At 39.0% G+C, this 18,187-nt stretch overlaps 1 protein-coding gene across 5 annotated transcripts; it reads left to right on the top strand.

Moving 5' to 3' along the window:
* Positions 1-443: 443 nt before the first annotated feature.
* Positions 444-17,707, top strand: NEPRO (nucleolus and neural progenitor protein). Of its 5 annotated transcripts, none has more exons than XM_003825101.7 (9): positions 444-591; positions 2,543-2,697; positions 6,137-6,216; positions 6,764-6,895; positions 7,356-7,433; positions 8,761-9,122; positions 9,469-9,530; positions 11,736-11,995; positions 14,153-17,707. In XM_003825101.7, the coding sequence occupies exons 1-9, from the start codon at positions 489-491 to the stop codon at positions 14,619-14,621; spliced, it is 1,701 nt and encodes a 566-aa protein (XP_003825149.1). In that variant the 5' UTR covers positions 444-488; the 3' UTR covers positions 14,622-17,707. The 5 variants fall into 5 exon arrangements, with proteins under 5 accessions (XP_003825149.1, XP_054966251.1, XP_003825151.1 ...); XM_055110276.2 differs by having other exon boundaries at positions 457-591; positions 6,806-6,895; XM_024928233.4 differs by lacking the exon at positions 2,543-2,697 and having other exon boundaries at positions 556-591; positions 6,137-6,220.
* Positions 17,708-18,187: the final 480 nt, after the last annotated feature.

Raw genomic sequence — 18,187 nt, 5'->3', positions numbered from 1 at the left:
CTACAAATTCCACACCTTGCACAAACCTCTTCATTTCATTTCTTCCTTTTTCCCCTAATGTCTGAGGCAGAGTTGGGGGTAAAAGCACCAACTCTATTCTGGGCCTCATTTTCCATATTTGTAAAATGCCTAGAAGTCTTTAACAGTTCCAAACTTGGTTGTGCTTCCGAATCCCCTGCGCTAAGTTTAAACAAAACGCAGATTCCTCACCCCATTCTCAGAGATTCTGTTGGTTAGTATTGGGATGGGGCCTTTTTTCCCCCATGATTCTACGCGGCCACGTGTTGGTAACCAATATACAGATGACGGGGTCCTTCCCATTCCCACGCGTTTACTCGATGAAGGCAGCCTCCGGCCGGGCTCCTGGCCCCGCCCGAGCCCCACCCCCTGCTCCCTTCCGGCCCGGACTGGGTCCCATCGCCCCACCTCCGGTCGCTCGACGTGCTCTCGCGTAGCTCCGCTTTTCTTAAGTCCCCCCGCCTCGCAAGATGGCTGCGGTGCCGCCGGGCCCGGAGCCGTGGAACCGTGTGAGAATCCCTAAGGCGGGGAACCGCAGCGCAGTGACAGTGCAGAACCCCGGCGCGGCCCTTGGTGAGTGAGGCGCCGGGCGAGGAGGGGGGAACGTTTCCGGGGGAGGCCGCCAGGGCCAGCCGGCGCACGTGGGCGGGGGTGGTACCGGGATTTCCCGGCCCGGGGGACGCTGGGAAGGGGCGCGGGGCACGTAGGGGTCGAGAGGTCCCAGCACTTTGCTGGTGTAGCTTGTAGGGCCTCTGGCTTCGCATTCCTTCATTGAACCAGCTGTGCTAACCCAGGGCTTGGCTGGAGAGATGAAAGACCAAGGCTCAGCCGTGCGCTGAGGGGGCGGAGAGAGGTGGACTCAGCTGGTGCCGGGGAACAGTGCTGCCTGGGAACCCTTGCTCACCCGGGTCTTTGGAGTCTTGTTTACCCTTCCGTCCATTTCCCCTTTCCTTCTTTTTCCTGTCCCCGAGGAGCGGTGGACGTCACCTAAGCACTGGGACTCAAACTGCAATCTTTTCGGACCTCTATCTGCTTATCTGTGAAATGGAGTTAGTCCTCCTACTCCTCACAGGGGCGTTGGGAATATCTAATGATGTAATTTAGGAGACAGTGCGCTGTAAACGACGGTGTTTTGCCACCTAAATGGATGGTATTTGTTAGGGTGAAGGGCATATAGTAGGTAGGAGCCTGGCGCAGGAGCCAGGTTGTTTGGGTTTGAATACTAGCTCTACCCTTTGCTGGAGCTTGAAGGAGTCATTGAACCTTTCTGTGCCTCACTGATCTCACTTTCAAATGGAGATAAAAGTAGCACCTTCCTCATAGGGCTGTTTGGGGGGATGAAAGAGTTGATAATGTAGAGAAAGCATTTGGAACACTGCCTGGCATGGTAAATGAACACTCAAATGGAAGCTGTTATGAATGTTAAATACGTAGCTCCAGGGCCCAAGGGAGAGAATACAGTCATAGGTTATTTGTTTCCGGTTGGGCTGGTAAAGCCCTTTCCTCATCCCTCTTTTCACTAGAGACAAACTAAAAACCATGGCTTTAAGCTGCAAAAAGCCCAAAACAAAACAGAACAGAACAACAAAATAAGGCGGGTTGGACAAGCTTGACTTAGATCATCACATCCCCTTTCCCATATATCCATCCTACACACTTTACAGATTATCCCATCTATCCTTCCTACACACTTTACAGATTAATCCTCCCTCTTTCTCTATTCAAAAATTCTTTAACAACTCCTATTAGGCCTGGGAAGTTCACCAACTCACTATCCATCCCCGAGGCAGCCCATTCTGTCTTCAGGTAGTTGTTGGGACAGTAAGAAAATTCTTGTTAGGTAGCAACCAGCCTTTACTTCCACTTAGAATGCTAGTGCTGCCTTTAGAGCCATAAATAACACATGAACTACATCTTAGGGACTACTACAGATTTTCAGACTAGGAAGCATCTGCTGATGAGCACCCGGTGTTCAGTCAGGCGTTCATCAAATAATACGATTTCCAGTTTGGTGGTTTTTCTTTTCTGAATATGTTTGTGTCTCTCATAAAGTGATATCCAAACACAGAAGCCTTGATTCTGAAGACTGTGAATTTATTCATTCTGTCTTGCTTTCGGGCATAGCAACATGGGGAGTTAGAGAGTTATTACACATGTTGTGACATGTGCCCCACCTTCAAGGTGGGGGCTTAAGTGTACACATGAGACGTAAGTGTACACCAAATGACTGACAGCAAAGTATTCATATGAAAGATTATTAAACCATGATAAAGTGCAATGCAAAGATATAGCTTCTTGTTTAACAGATGTTCTCTTAACGATTTCCTGGACTTTATATCATCTGTTACCATTTTCCAACTTCTCTTATACTTAGAATCCTTACGTTCTTACAGTTGAGACTGATTACATTAGTTTTTGATTCCTTTAAAACAAATAAGGAAAGATGCTTTTTTTAGTGTGTTTTTAATATAATATACTTACTGTAGAAATACATACTAAATCTTATTAGATGTCTCTGCTTCAGACCTTTGCATTGCAGCTGTAATTAAAGAATGCCATCTCGTCATACTGTCGCTGAAGAGCCAAACCTTAGATGCAGAAACAGATGTGTTATGTGCAGTCCTTTACAGCAATCACAACAGAATGGGCCGCCACAAACCCCATTTGGCCCTCAAACAGGTGAGGAAGCCCGGTAGGTGAGACCCAACCTATTCACTTGAAAATGTAGATCACACTGCCACTTACTATATTGCTATTTATGGAAATCTCGTGGAAATCTCAGTAAATTACTTGTGTTTTATAGGCCTATAGCCCACAGTTACATGTGCAGTTTCTTTTTTTTTTCTTAAAAGCATTTCAGCATTTCAAAAAGTAATTTTTGTTAGAAAAGAAGTATGTTTAGATTCTTTCCCAGTCTTGTTTCTAATAGGCAAGTAAACATTTTCTTCATTATATACAATCTATAACAACAGTGCCTTTGCCCAGCTCAAAGATAAAGTGATTTGACCAAGACAAAATGTTGGACATTAAGAAACAGTTCCCTGGGCATAATCAAAATGCTAAAATTATTTTTAAAAAAACTTATCTACTTATAATGGGGTACATAATCTAATTGGTGGTATGTTAGAGTAAGTGGGTACATAGCAAGTTGTGGTGTAAACTGGTTTCATGTCATGTTTGGAGCTTAAGACAAAATTGGGCCCTCCAGCTCAGGGGCTACACCATAGAGTAGAGCCTCTCTTAAGCTGGCTTCCTGATATGCTCATTCATTCATTCACTTAATTCTGCAAGTATTTTCTGGAAGTTCAGAAGGCTATCCATTGTGTGACAGGGCTACCTTGCAAGTGTTTTTGAACTTTCTGTGTGCCAGGCATTCTGCTTAGTGCTGTGTATAGAGGAGTGAAAAAGGTAGACACAGTCTCTAACCTTATAGATGCATGCTTTCTGGTTAGTTTTCTACCCCTAGTACTTAAAGCAAACAGGGTGAAGATTTCATCAAAGAAAGATCTGGGACCATGGTCTTTCCCTAAATTTTCCATTCTAGGGTGGCTTTTATCTTTTTCGGAGTCTTTTTAATCCAAAAGCAAGCTTGCTAACCCTCAAAGTGAATGTATTTCTCCTTCTAGCTTCTGGGTTGTGAATAATCACCCCGTCATCAAAATTTGGCATTCTCTAGTCTCTCTCTCTTACGTAGCTCTCCCATCCAGGCAGTCCGTAAGACAAAACTTCCTCTGCATCTGGTCCCCTCTTCAGTTCTGGCTGCCATTTTCCTTTCTTAGACCTTGTCAACTTTTAGTTGTCTTACTATCATAACTGATGTTTCCTCCTTCAGCTTTTCCTAAGTTCTGGCATATTCTAAATATTAAAACCAGGTTAATCATCTGAAAACACAACTTTGATTTTTAGTCGTTCTCCATTGTGTCCTGAGTAAAGACCAGACTTCTTAGTTTGGCTTACGAGATCTGTGATCTGGCCTCTTCAGTCTTCTTAGTTCGGGCTTCTCTCTTGCGTTCAGATAGATTATATTCCAGCCAACCTGGACTCAACACACCTGCATGCTCATTGTGTTTGTTCCTGCTTCTGAGTCTGCTTACCTGGTCCTGTATGTTTAGAATGCCCAGCCTCACCATGTCTGCCTGTTAAAGGCCTTCCTATCCTCTAAGTCCCATTTTAAGCCTTTCTGGCAGTGATAATCTGTGTTATAGTAATCTCATTTTAAGTTGTATTTTTCTGATTATTACTGAAGTTGCTTTTTTTTTTTTTTTTTTTAAATTCTTGGCTATTTGGGCCTCCTCTTTGTACTTCTCTTATAGCATTTAATATAGTCTGTGTCATGGTAAGGTTATTTGTGTATATATTTTATATTCCATGTGATCCCTGAAGTAGGAAACATGTTTTATGCTTATGTTACTGCTACAGCTGCTATTACCACTTCTACTACTGCCTTACAACTGCTTAATATTTCACAGTTTTCAGAGAACTTTCATGTAAGTACTAGAATCGGCCTGTCTCTAAACATTCCCCTAAATGGAACACAGAAAATAGTTTTGATTCCTGTTCTGTGGAGTACATGTAGGCCATGCTGGCAGATAAAGTGGTATTAGAAACTTCCCTATCTCTAGTTGCTAAAAATCTAGTAGTAAAAATAGGAAGACATGTAAAATATTTAATTAAATGCTAAAATATTTAATTAAATGCTAAAATAAAAACAGACCCTATTTAAAATTACAATCTTCTCAGCACTCCCTCTCTGCCTTATTTGTCTTCATAGCACTTAACACCACCTGCCATTGATTGACTGCCTTTCTCTCCCAGCTATAATGTAAGCTCCACAAGGGCAATGTATTTTGTCCCTTTTGTTTACCGCTATAATCCAGTTCTTAGAACGGTGTTCAGTAAGCACTCATAGCATTTTTAATTTTTTTTTAAAAAAGTAAGAGCCATGCATTGTACAAAACGCTGTAGGAATTCTGTAGTCCTCAGGAATAACACACAAAGGGCAGCATGGGACTGCATCTAGACAGATACAAAAATTTAGATGGGCATTGATACTGGCAACAAGAGTATCTTGACAGAGCTGCAAATATACTTCTAGAAATTGAACCAAGGTTATGGATTCTGTTTTAACAGCGGTTTTCAAGAATAGTGGAGGGAACAATCCTTAAATTCTTTAGGGTCAGCTCTTATCTTTTTCAGTTTTCAAGTCTGTACACCATCCTTTGAGGGAGGTATTGACAAACCCAGATGGTAAAGCACTTGGAAAACATAGTAAGTGAACTGTGGTTCAAAGGAGAAAAAAAACCCAAGAGAGAGAAGGGAGAAAGAGAGAAGATGCAGAGGAACATAAGAACAAGCTTCATCTACTCAAAGAATATATTTGTTCAGTGATTAAAGCCAATCGTTTTCCTCATCTCTGTGGTACTTTACAGACTTGAAATTTAGTAGTTAATAATTTGATATCTTGTTTTAATAGTTTCACTATTAAAAATCATGTTGTCGGCCAGGCGCGGTGGCTCACGCCTGTAATCCCAGCACTTTGGGAGGCCGAGGTGGGCGGATCACAAGGTCCAGATCGAGACCATCCTGGCAAACACGGTGAAACCCCGTCTCTACTAAAAATACAAAAAATTAGCCTGGTGTGGTGGCGGGTGCCTGTAGTCCCAGCTACTTGGAAGGCTGAGGCAGGAGAATGGTGTGAACCCGGGAGGCGGAGCTTGCAGTGAGCCAAGATCACGCCACTGCACTGCAGCCTGGGTGACAGAGTGAGACTCCATCTCAAAAAAAAAAAAAAAATTTTGTCTTAGCAAAATTATAATCTTGAGAATAATCTATACTCGTTTTGGTCCCTTTTATGACATCAAGCTCATTGTGGCGTATACTAATTTCTTAGGAATCACCTGATTTTAAAAATGTGTTTGGCTGGATAAATTCCAAATTTGTAACTAGAAGCAATTGCTTGCGCTTTGGATTTCTCTACCTTGAAAAAAAATAAGGTATTCTGTGATATTTAGCGTATTTCCATACTTTGAAAATCTAGAAGTCTTTGCTTTCCTGGTCATAATCAGTGACCCTGTCTGCATTACATACACATGAATTTGAACTGCTCTTCTTCTTTCAGGTTGAGCAATGTTTAAAGCGTTTGAAAAACATGAATTTGGAGGGCTCAATTCAAGACCTGTTTGAGTTGTTTTCTTCCAAGTAAGTAAGTGGTCCAGTTGCTTTGTGATGTGGTGGGCTGGGAACTCAATGTCTTGTGATCTCCCTTTGGATTTCTCTATGCTTGCTGTTGGAATATAACCAATTATACCTCAGCTGTATAAATTTTGTTTTAATGTGGGGCACCTGGTGTTTGTGGTAATCTTCTGACATTGATCTATGGGAGTGACTGGTGTGACATTGAAATCTGGGTCATGGTAGATTATATTAAAACATCAGTGGGCTGTTATTGTGCATAACTACCTCAAATTGAGCTTAAAGCAAGTCTTCACTTGAAAACTGCTATAGAAATGCTTTATATTTAAAAATGAAAGTAATGGGAGCTTGCACATAGCTGAAAATGTGAAGGGTCACCCAGGGAGGACACGGAAGCTCTGTGCTGCTTCTGCCATACCTTGCCCTATGAGTCTCTTTATTTCAATCCTTTGTCATATCCTTTATAATAAACTGGTAAATGTAAAAAAAAAAAAAAAAAAAAACCCCTTTTTTTTTTAAGTGAAAGTAATGTACTTTTTCTGTTTTTTTCAAGTGAAAATCAGCCTTTAACTACCAAAGTATGTGTTGTCCCCAGTCAGCCAGTGGTGGAGTTGGTGTTGATGAAGGTTTTGGGAGCCTGCAAGTTGTTGCTCCGCTTGTTGGACTGCTGCTGCAAAACTTTTCTGTATCCTTGAATATCTTGAAATATACCTTCTTTTGAATTGGAATTGTTTGGATATTTTTAACAGTATTTTTGTTTGAAAGCTAACACTCCATAGGAGTTACAACCTACAGGAATTCTTAAACTTTTGCTTCTTGGCCTCTTTTTCTCAGGAATTGCCTGATGCAGCCATTGCCAGAGACTGCCTGTCACTGTTCAGCACGTATTATCCTAAGAGCATTGATAGCTAGAAATTCTTAATCTTAGAAACTAAACTTTAAGAACTAAATTTAATAACGGGAACTCTAGCAGAGTGTTTATAACCATATTTTAAAGTTTCAAATTCTTAAATAGAACGTGTTTTAAGGCTTTAATACCTTTAAGAAAATTCTCTTTACTTCCAATATATTTCTTCATTCATGATTGTAACTTACAAAACCCACATTACTTTGATTTTGTTTTCTACCTTAAATTGATTTTCCAGTTTGACTGTGAAACATCTAGGTTTGCAAGAGTTCATTATTTTAAACCTTGTGATGGTTGGGCTGGTGAGCAGGTTATGGTATGTACATACCTCTGACATCCTTCATTTCTTTCTCATCTCCTTTCAGCCTAGGTTTCTTATTAGTAGTTTTCAAACTTATTTTCTTATGGGGTTATGGAAGGTGCAGGTATTCTCTTTCTTGGTTTGATCAGAGTTTTTTGAGGGTAGATTGGGAAGCCGAGTGCTGATGGCTGTATCAAAGGAGTAGGCTTTGTATCTCAATCCGCGAGATCAGCCCAACACTAAACAACTAAAAAAATCGGGAGTGACTGGTGTCACACTGAAATCTGGGTCATGGTAGGTTGTAGTGAAACATCAGTGGGCTTTTACTGAACATTAAAAAAATTAATGCCTGTGACTGGGAATTGCAGTAATAAAAAATTGTTGGTAGTAGTCATATTGCAACAGGCCGTTTAAAATGATGCTAATCCTGGGCTGGCTATATCACTTGATTCTTTCTGTCACTTGGTTTCTAATTTTTAATGGCAATGATAAATGCAATTTTTGACCTTCTTATGTGCTAGACTCTTTTCTTCCATCTCAAACACCACTGCTTTTTTGAGCATATTTAGTTGATGTATGCTGGTAATACTTGCAAACTAAAGAGACATCTCTTTCATGTCTCTCAGTACATATTGTGAAACTGATCTGATGGATAATTAGAATTTGCCCGTATCTTTAAGAAGGCCTGTTTTGGGCCATTTGAAACAATTAAGATTATTAGTTCTAATATGAATGTAAGAAAACATTGGATGGAGAAAAGAAAAAAAGTTTCTGTGTTTAGAGATTGAAAACCTTGCTTTGATATCTTAACCTGGATATCTCAAATAGTATTTCCTATTGTTTTATTTTTTTATTCTACTTATTCTTAATCAGAGGTAACAATGTTTGATTACTAATCATATTATTTTAAAATGCTAAACCTTTGATACTCTCTTCTGTAATGAAAATAGCTTTAATTTTTGCTGATTATAATACATGCCTGTTTTAAGAAATTTAAAAAGAGAAATGTGAAGAACCTGAAATTTGCCTAAAATCTCACCATCTACCACACTTAAAACTTTGATATGCATCCTTTTGTACATTTCTCCATGTAGTACTTTTTGAATATATATATATCTTTCCTGGTAGACTGTCTTACAGTTTTTTGAGTAACATTTTATACTTGGATTTTTCTGTTGGGTTGGACTAATCTGGCTGTTCGCAAGTGTGCACTATAGTGTTTTTTATCTGTACTGGAGGACCTTGATAGCCATTTATTTTCAGCTTTCAATCTTGCAGTTTATTATGTAATCTGCAAATTGTAATTACTGGCTAATTAATGAGCTCCTATTTCTTTCTCTAGGGTTCTCTATAAAGGTGTCTTAAAAAGGTTGATTTTGTTATATGAGCCTTTGTTTGGATTGCTTCAAGAGGTCGCTAGGATTCAACCAATGCCTTACTTCAAAGATTTTACCTTTCCTTCTGATATCACTGAATTTTTAGGACAGCCATATTTTGAAGCCTTTAAGAAAAAAATGCCTACAGCTTTTGCAGCTAAAGGAATAAATAAATTGCTAAATAAACTGTTTTTAATAAATGAGCAGTCACCAAGAGCCAGTGAAGAAACCTTACTTGGAATTTCAAAAAAAGCTAAACAAATGAAGATCAATGTACAGAATAATGTGGATCTTGGACAGCCAGTAAAGAATAAGAGAGTCTTCAAAGGTAATTTGCTTTGATACAGCACATACTCTAGTAAAACAAAAAACAAATAAAAAGAAACCTTTTGAAAGTAATAGTCATGCATTGCATAGAAAGAAATTCAACATCTCACATCTTAATTTTGACTCATATTGATTATCTTTAGAGAGGTATGGTAATGCCTGTGCTTTCTAAGCTTGAGTACTTTAAGTTGTTTATTTGTTTCTGTAGTTGCTTCCTAGTTATTTGCTTGCTTTATTCCTTTATTTTGTGGTAATTTGGCAAGAAATGTCATGCACTTAAGAATTTGTTGTAGATTTGAAAATAGTATGCCTAAGGTTTTGTATCTGCAATTTTTCCACCTCCACAGAAAAGTCATCAGAATTTGATGTGAGGGCTTTCTGCAACCAGCTGAAACACAAAGCTACTCAGGTTTGTCTGGCTTCATTAAATTTAGCTTATGATTTCTGCTAATTTGTAGAGGATGCTTCTTACCAAGGGCAGAGATTTTCATTTTATCCCCAGCTCTAAGCTTAGTGCCTTCTTAGTTGTCAGTGTGTGCTTCTGAATGAATATAGAGGCAGGGGATTTTTAATACATCTAGTTAATTCAGTTAATAGAGTACCTTCAGAAATATTTTAGTAGGAGTTTCTCTAGAATTTTAAAGTAACCGTAAGATCTGTTGTTAAGTATGGATTGTACTGCAGCTTAAGAGTATAGGCTTTGCAGTCAGACCGTTGGTTTGAGTCCTGGCTTTGGTACTAGCTGTGTGACCTTCTGTGAGTTTCCTGATCTCTCCGTACCTCTATTTTGTAATAGTAATATGTGCCTCATAGGGTTGTGCTAGTTTTAATGCATGTAAAGCGTTCAGCAGTCCGGAGTATGGTAAGCATTTAATTGGAGTTAGATGTTATTAGCTACGGTCATTTTGGTCATCCTTATCATTTTGTCATGAAGCTATTCCTTTACTCCTGTTGAGGTACAAGTTTTAACATGATTGATTAATGTCTGTAAATTCTGTTTGTTCTGGACCTAACAGCATATAAGTACATCAGCATTACTGTTTTACTCAGTAACTTGACTTTTTTTTTTTTTAACCCTGTCTTTGCAAAATGTCTTTACTTCTGGTATTTTTCATGGGTTACTTTACTTCTTTTATTTAAGAATTCTTAAACATACTTTCTTGAACTTAAGGACTCCAGCTTCCATTGATGTTCTGTCCAATTTATGAATTCAGAGTGAGGAGTAATACTTTCTGTGCCAGGCATTGTTCTAAGTGCTTTTATATGCATGAAGTCATGTAATTATATCACAAAAGCTCTGTGAGGTGGGCATGCTTATTACTGTTTTCATATTTCAGATGAGGAAACTGAGGCATGGAAAGGCCAAGAAACTGCCAGGCCACATAGTGAATAAATGGTAGAGCTGCGATTTGAATGCAGGCATTATGGTTTCATAGTCTTTCTTCTTTACTATTCACCAGTCCCCAGAACAGTTTTTCAACTGTATCTCAAGAACTATGGTGCTTTGTGAGCCTTGAAACTTCTGCAGCCTGTGCACCTGTTTGTAGGTGAGCTGGCTTTGAAGTTGGTGGGTCAGCATCCCTCTTATTCAAAACTAACTGCTACTGTATTTTTAGCAAATAGCACTAACTTGCTTAGCTTTAAAGCAAACTACTTCTATTGATCACCAAACATAAACTATTGACCTGGGACATTACTTTTATATTTTCTACTTTTTTTTAAAGTTCCTTTTGAGTGTAAGAAATTTGGAAGAAGGTAAGCTTTGAATGAAAGAGCAGATCATCTCGTAGGCAGCATATTTTCATAAAGAAATAGTAAACGTTAGTAAAATCCAAATGTGACTTGATATAGAAAGAAGGGGTTGAAGAAGTAAAGGTGCCTTGTCAGAAGATGGTTGAAGTAGAATTGGAAGTGTTGCTCAGTTGAGCATTTTAAATAGATATTCAGCAGGCATTAACTGATTAATGGGCTTATTCTGCTGGGCACTCTGCAGGGCCCCATATCTTCCCTGTTTTCAGAAACATTTCTAAATTGAGGAGGTTTGCTCAGGATTTGGAAATAAGTGAAAAACAAGTCGTGATAATCTGGTGGTGTAGCGAAGAGGGGCCTTTCAGTGATCCCCCAACCCTCTGCAATTAGGCTTTGACCAGTATTTAATCATGTGGGGTTTTTTTATTGTGTATGTGAGATATGTGTGTTAGAATATTTATGTTAACTTTCCTATGTCAATCTAATTCAGCTGCAGATGGGACCTGTCCTGGTACAGAGGGGGAACAAAACAACTTGTATTTGGAGCAGTGGAGAAAAATTCAGTTTTTAAAGACATAAGGAAAGCTTAGTGAGCAAAAAAATTTCCTTACAGACTGATTTTTTTTTTTTAATTTTTAGGTTTTGTGGGTACGTAGCAGGTATATATATTTATGGGGTACATATTTTGTTATAAGCATATAGTGCATAATAACCACAGGGTAAATGGGGTATCCATCACTTCAAGCATTTAGGGACTGATAATTCTAATTTTTAAATTTTGATTATGAGCTAGCTTTCTTTGTTGTCATATAATTACAAGTCAGTAACATGTCCAATATATTTTTCTCATCTTTCCACGTTTCAGGAGACCAGTTTTGATTTTAAATGTTCTCAATCCAGACTAAAGACAACCAAGTATTCTTCTCAGAAAGTGATAGGAACTCCTCATGCCAAAAGTTTTGTGCAAAGATTCCGAGAGGCTGAGTCCTTCACACAACTTTCTGAAGAAATCCAGATGGCAGTTGTATGGTGCAGGAGCAAAAAACTCAAGGCTCAGGCCATTTTTCTGGGTAACAAACTTCTTAAAAGCAACCGGCTTAAACATCTGGAAGCTCAAGGTACTAGGTAGGTATATTGCAAAAATTATGTTACTTTACTTTTTCTGTTGTTGTTATGAGTGAAAGTATTCAGGTCACTTTTCTTTAAAATGTGATGTCCAGCAGCCGCAGCGGGGCTAAATTGGGATGTACTCAAACTGCAATTGCATTTGCTGCTTTTATTGTAAGAGCAAAGCTGTATCATTGGAGGAAGAAGATAAACAAGTTAATTGGACTTCAGTCCCAGTTATGCTCTTCATCATTTCCATCTGCTCATTCAGGAACCATTAAGAGTGTCTAGTGTGCTGAGCCTGAGGATACAACTGCATAAAGACATGACTTGGTCTTCAGGGAGCTCAGGGTTTTCTGGGAAAGGCAGCCCTTCTGCAGACAGCTTCAGTGCAGTGCAGTGGGATAAGGGCATGAGAGCAGACGCAGAAGGTGCCTGCCTTCCATGAGGCCCACACAAGACTGCTGGGGTGTTGTACTGTTGCTACTTGCTACTGTTTGTAGCAGCTGGACTCTATATTTCTTTTCTGTGATTTTTATATTCACAACTGTTTAAGGGTGCTTATCTTTGCTTGTGAACCAGTATCGCATGAAGTATTACATGAATTTAGACATTAGACACTTCAGGGCTTAACGGTAATGATTTCAGACACAAATATGTATTAAGAGCCTATTCCACCTTCACAGAGGCAATTATTCTGACCTGTTTTTTATTGTATTCTTTAACAAATATCCTGTGCATGCCCCATAATTTCTTATCCATAGTTTAGAGCTATTCAGGGATTTAAAGTTCATTCCTGGGGATGAACCACGTATTGAAAATTTGTTAAGTTTTCTTTTAAAATTTGCATAAAATGTATTCCTGTTTTAGAAAAAAATTAGTATACAGTGAGGGTTTTGTAACACATTTTGATTAAAAGCTATGGGGAAAGTGGTTGAATATTCCTAAGGGATAAAGTGCTTGAGGGGTTTTTACATTGAGATAGGTCCTCTAAAGGTCTGTAATAATCTAAAAGTGATGTATCCTATGGCTGGAAACGCAGCCTGAGATGGAGAGAAGCATTCTGTTTAAAATTGGGTTTAAAATCAAGGGTAGATGAGGCAGAGGTAACAACTAAAAGTTAATGAGGAGGGTAGTAAACTGGTGTTTATTGGTTAAACTCAGTACTCCCCCAGATATAGTGCTCCTTCATAGATTGCCCTGTTTTGCTGTTTCATTAATATATTTGTAGTAAACTTTATAATTTATTTAATGTCCATAATAACACTGTGAGGTAGACAGTATTATTCCCATTTCATAGATGGGTAGATGGAGGATTTTGCTCAAGGGGTTAGATGTGGAACTCAGTTCAGGCCCTCTGTTTTCCTTTCAACTCAGAAGTACACCCACCTTCTCCCCACTTAAAAGCCACTGCTTATAGTAAGATAAGAAAATGGTATGGAAGCAAAGATCATGATTTACTTTATTATAATGGGCTTCCTCAAAGTTTTATATCCATGCCCATCTTTTAAAATCTATCACAAACAGTGAAACAATTCAGCAAGGCACTGATGAACCTTGTGGCAGTGTACCGTGTGTGGAAGCAAAACACCTAAAATGATCAGCTGTTTGATTTCTGAATTTCCAAACTTGAAGATGACATATGAATCATAATTAGGGTAGCTTAAGGCTGTCTGTGTATCTGGGCCAGAAGCCCTGTCTTCATATTGTTTTATAAACCCCTCTTAGCCTTTATTCCTTTTTCCTTGTTCATTTCCTGCCACAGCATGAAGCTGATTATCCAGATTCGGATTAATACGTACTGGCAGATTTTTTCATTTGTGATGTTTCCTCACGTCCACTCATTACATTATGAACAGATTAGCAGTTATGAGGGAAAAGCTCTGACACTAAAGTATAGGGTATCTCGCCATTCAGCTAATTGCTAGGCGGCTGTACTTTTGAGAGTTTGAAAGCAAAATGGGGACACATTCGTCTACACTTCAATCAGAGGGCATTTGTGCTCTCAAAAAACAGACTTGGGGTGAAATTTTTCGATGTGGTTCTGGGATTGTACACAGGCATAGGACTTGTAGATAAGTTGTGTATTTTTCTTTTCAGTTGGTAAATTAAAAGTGCTTGAGAATGTTTTTCTGCATCTTAAGCCCAGATTTTTCCTCTCTCTGTCTTTTAAAGTTTGCCAAAGAAACTAGAGTGCATAAAAACGTCTATTTGCAACCACCTTCTTCGTGGCTCAGGTATCAAAACTTCAAAGCATCATCTGAGACAGAGAAGATCACAGAATAAATTTTTACGGAGACAGAGGAAACCACAGAGAAAGTTGCAGTCGACTCTTTTAAGGGAAATTCAGCAGTTCTCTCAAGGGACTTGGAAGAGTGCTACAGATACCAGTGCTAAGTGGAGACTCTCACACTGTACTGTGCATAGAACTGATCTCTACCCTAACAGTAAGCAGCTCTTGAATAGTGGAGTTTCAATGCCTGTCATACAAACTAAGGAGAAAATGATTCATGAAAATCTTAGAGGCATCCATGAAAATGAAACTGATTCGTGGACGGTGATGCAAATAAATAAAAACAGTACATCAGGAACCATTAAGGAGACAGATGACATTGATGATATTTTTGCTTTAATGGGAGTTTAGATCTTCGTTCATATGTGAGACTTTTAAGTGATTAACAAGGCTAGTTCAGTGTTCTAAGTAGAACTGCTAAGATCTGGAAGTACCACCTGGACTCACAGAGGAGCTGCTTTAGTGCAGCATTGCACAGGAGTTCATTTCAGTTCAGTCTACATTTAAAGTAGCATTGTGTCATTTCATCAACAAGTATTTTTTTTTTTGGCTTCAACTACATGTCAGGTGTTAATATGAAAAATCTGCCACAGCCTACCCTTGAGAAGCAGATGTAATTCCTTGAGTGAGGCTAGTAAGTGTCTGAAAAACTGAATAATTTTATGACTTACTAGGCAATTTAATATAATCGTTTGCAAAAACCATTGTGTCTTGAGGTAAATGAGGAAGGAGGGTGGGGGATAGCAAGGAAACACCTGAAAGGTCAATTTGGTCTTATTGGCTCCATTATACATAGGTCCGCCTCTGAATACTAAAGTTTGTAGCTCCTGACAGTTATGTTTTCTTGTTTATATGCTGGAATTGATCAACAAGGTTTGCCACTGCTTGTATTACCAGGGACTGGTTACAACCATTATTTCTCTTCATTTGCTCGGCTTATCTCATATTAAAGTGAGTTTGGAGTTCTCCAAAAGGTTTTAATTTTATTTATTTGGGTACCAGTGATTGATTCCAAATAAACCTTTTTACAAAAAGGCCATAAGGTGGTTTATGGTTACATATGAAATATAATAGGATAACAGGTAGATGAGAAAGTAAAATGAAAAAATGAGGTTAGGAGATACAAAGTAGACCCAGGAATGAGGCTAGAACATTTATAATTTGGTGTTGATGCTGTCATCTGATAGGGGATGTTGCTCGTACTGTTGCTCTGAGGGGAGTACATCTTGAGTATTTTCAAATAATGATGTGAAGTTTGAGGTAGGTATCTTTCCAATGTTCTAACTTTACTAGAATTAGGTTATTAAGCTTCTCTAGTGCCCTTAACTTTTGTTACATAGAGATTTAAAGAAAAAGAAAGTAGTACCTTAGTATGTACCGCATCCTTCTTTTCCTCAGCCACCCTATCATAACAGAAGTTATTTCCCTTCCATTCTTTATTTGGCTTTGTTCTTTCCCTGTCTGCCTTCTCCATTTTCTCAGTTATCTCTACCAGTGGTTCTCAAACTTTAGACTTTTTGAGAATCACCTGGTGGGTTGCTAAAAGATGCAGATTAGCCCTTTCCCAGAGACTGATAAACAGGGGCCAGAAACCTGCATTTTTAACATGGAGACCAGGTGATTTTGATCCAGGTGGCCCCCAAATCCAGTTATATAAACACTACTTTAGCTTCTCTCCTGAAGCCTTAAGTAAACTGGTTTAATTCTTAATCTGTACTCAGTTTTCATATTCCTTTTGGCTTTCTACCAAGTGGTAGTATCCATTTAGTGCCTTAAAATATAGACAATACCAAGGAGATTTCATTCTAGACAAGTCTAGAAATGGCCATTAACTTCTAAGTGTCCTTGTGTTCAATGAATTTCCTTTACCTATTGGGAAATAGAAGGTAAATTCATAAGAGAACTGGTGTATAGCTTTGTGGACCATAGGGCTTATTTGTTGAGAGTTGTCTATATTCATGCACCCAGTCCCCTAAGTAGCCTCTTTTAAGACTTCATTTAGCTGATTCAGAAAAAAACTCCCTGGGAATTAGGACATTTAAGGTTCAGTCTTGCTTCTCCTACTTGTGGCTTCACTGAGCTAGTCAGTTTCCTCTGGCTTAGGTTTCTGGATTTGAAGTGGAATTTTTTCAAGAATGAAACTTTTATAGCTGAAATAAACTTTGGAGCTTATCTTTCATTGGAAAAACCAGGGTGGTTCAGTGAGTTAAGGACAATATAGCATGGACTGGGCTGCCAGTCTAGCATTTGTTTCTGAATTCATTCATGTTCTTTTGGAGTATCTTCATCTCCTCTCATTTTCCCATCTTCTGCCCTTTACTATTCTGGGAAAATGGCAAAAAAGCTTCACATGGGTCCACAGAATGACAATTTGTATGTTTATAAGGAATTTAGTATTCTGTATCAGTTACTTTTTCCAAATAAATCCAAATATTTAACATTTAAAAAAATGCAATCTAAAGTATACCAAATTGTAACTTACCTAGTAAATGAGATTAGAAACTATTGTCAGGGTCATCATAGTGAATTATTATTATTATTATTTTTTGAGACAGAGTCTTGTGCTGTTGCCCAGGCTGGAGCACAGTGGTATGATCTCAGTTCACTGCACCCTCCACCTCCTGGGCTCAAGCTATTCTCCCACCTCAGCCACCTGAGTAGCTGACACTATAGGCACCACCATGCCCTGGCTAATTTTTAAAAACCTTTGTGTAGAGATAGGGTTTCACCATGTTGCTTAGGCTGGTCTCAAACTCCTGGACTCAAGGGATCCACCCACTTTGGTCTCCCAAAGTGCTGGGATTACCCACATCCTAGTACCAATTTTATCACTTCTGATGGCATTAGGACACACAGGCCATTTATAAGAGCAGTGTTTGAGACCTCCTGTGTGTCACTTCCAATCCTCTTGGCCTTCATACTAAAGTCATTGCTGTGGCAACCAGTTTCAAGCAGGGCTGAACCTTGCCTCTTGCTCTGGGGATGTCTCACTTCCTGCCCCTGGGCTTCTCACCAGCTGTAGGAACTGCCTAGCACTTGGGTATGTACAACCTGGAAGAGGTGTGGGGCCACCCCATCCCCTCCTCAAAGAAATTCACAGGCACAGTATGAGGCTAAAGTAACTTCCATCTTGGATGCTAATCTACCATGTTGACTTCTGATAACCAGTTCCTGGAATGCCCTCTAAGATTTCTTTTATCTATTAAAAGAACACACACACACACTGTAAATCATGGCCTTAAGCAAGTTATAGGCTATGTTGTAAACAGCATTCTTGCCTTTCCCTGAGGAGTTGACTTCAGTGTCTCACATGTTCCTTCATGTACACCCTTTTCTCTATGGCATAAAAGCCCTGGGTCGGGGGGTAACTGTGGGGATCACTGCCTGAGACATGGCTTCTGTGTGTAAGTCCCTATTAAATGTTTCTTTCTGACAAACTGGATTTGTTGGCCTCTTTCTTTGGCATCTCAGCACTCTCAGCCTTTGGGGGTAGGTTGCATAGACCTGGTCACTATACAACACATATTTCCTAGGACTTATCACAAGTTCCCTCAAGATCTAGCACTAGTGCTGTTTCGGCTAACTCAATGAATATGTTAAAAGGCTTGTCTGTCTTGTTTCATTTTGCCACTGTTCCCTGGGATCACTTCCCAAATTTACATATGTAAGCTTTTGGCTCAGGCTCTGCTTATAGGAGAACCAAGGATAAATCAAAGCAGTGAAGTAACACTGGCAGACAAAAAGATGACTTCTAAGATAATTCTTTTGTTACTATATATTTTATGAATGTCTATATTAAAAAATCTTTTTTTTGGGTGAAAACATTCCTGCTTAGATTAGACCAATTCCGTCAACTATAAAACTGACAATATATTCAGACTGTTTTCTGAAGAAAAGCCACGAAGTTGGTTTATAGC

Source organism: Pan paniscus, chromosome 2 (assembly GCF_029289425.2).
Source record: "Pan paniscus chromosome 2, NHGRI_mPanPan1-v2.0_pri, whole genome shotgun sequence".
Classification (NCBI taxonomy): domain Eukaryota; kingdom Metazoa; phylum Chordata; class Mammalia; order Primates; family Hominidae; genus Pan; species Pan paniscus.
The sequence above is the reverse complement of the archived record's forward strand: the minus strand, read 5'-3'. Positions and strand labels throughout refer to the sequence as shown.

Excerpts from the sequence above, each read along its gene's own strand:
- NEPRO (XM_003825101.7), top strand. The coding sequence starts at position 489 with ATGGCTGCGGTGCCGCCGGGCCCGGAGCCGTGGAACCGTGTGAGAATC. Across the intron at positions 9,123-9,468 it reads GAATAAGAGAGTCTTCAAAG|AAAAGTCATCAGAATTTGAT; the intron begins GTAATTTGCTTT and ends CCACCTCCACAG. Across the intron at positions 11,996-14,152 it reads CTGGAAGCTCAAGGTACTAG|TTTGCCAAAGAAACTAGAGT; the intron begins GTAGGTATATTG and ends TGTCTTTTAAAG.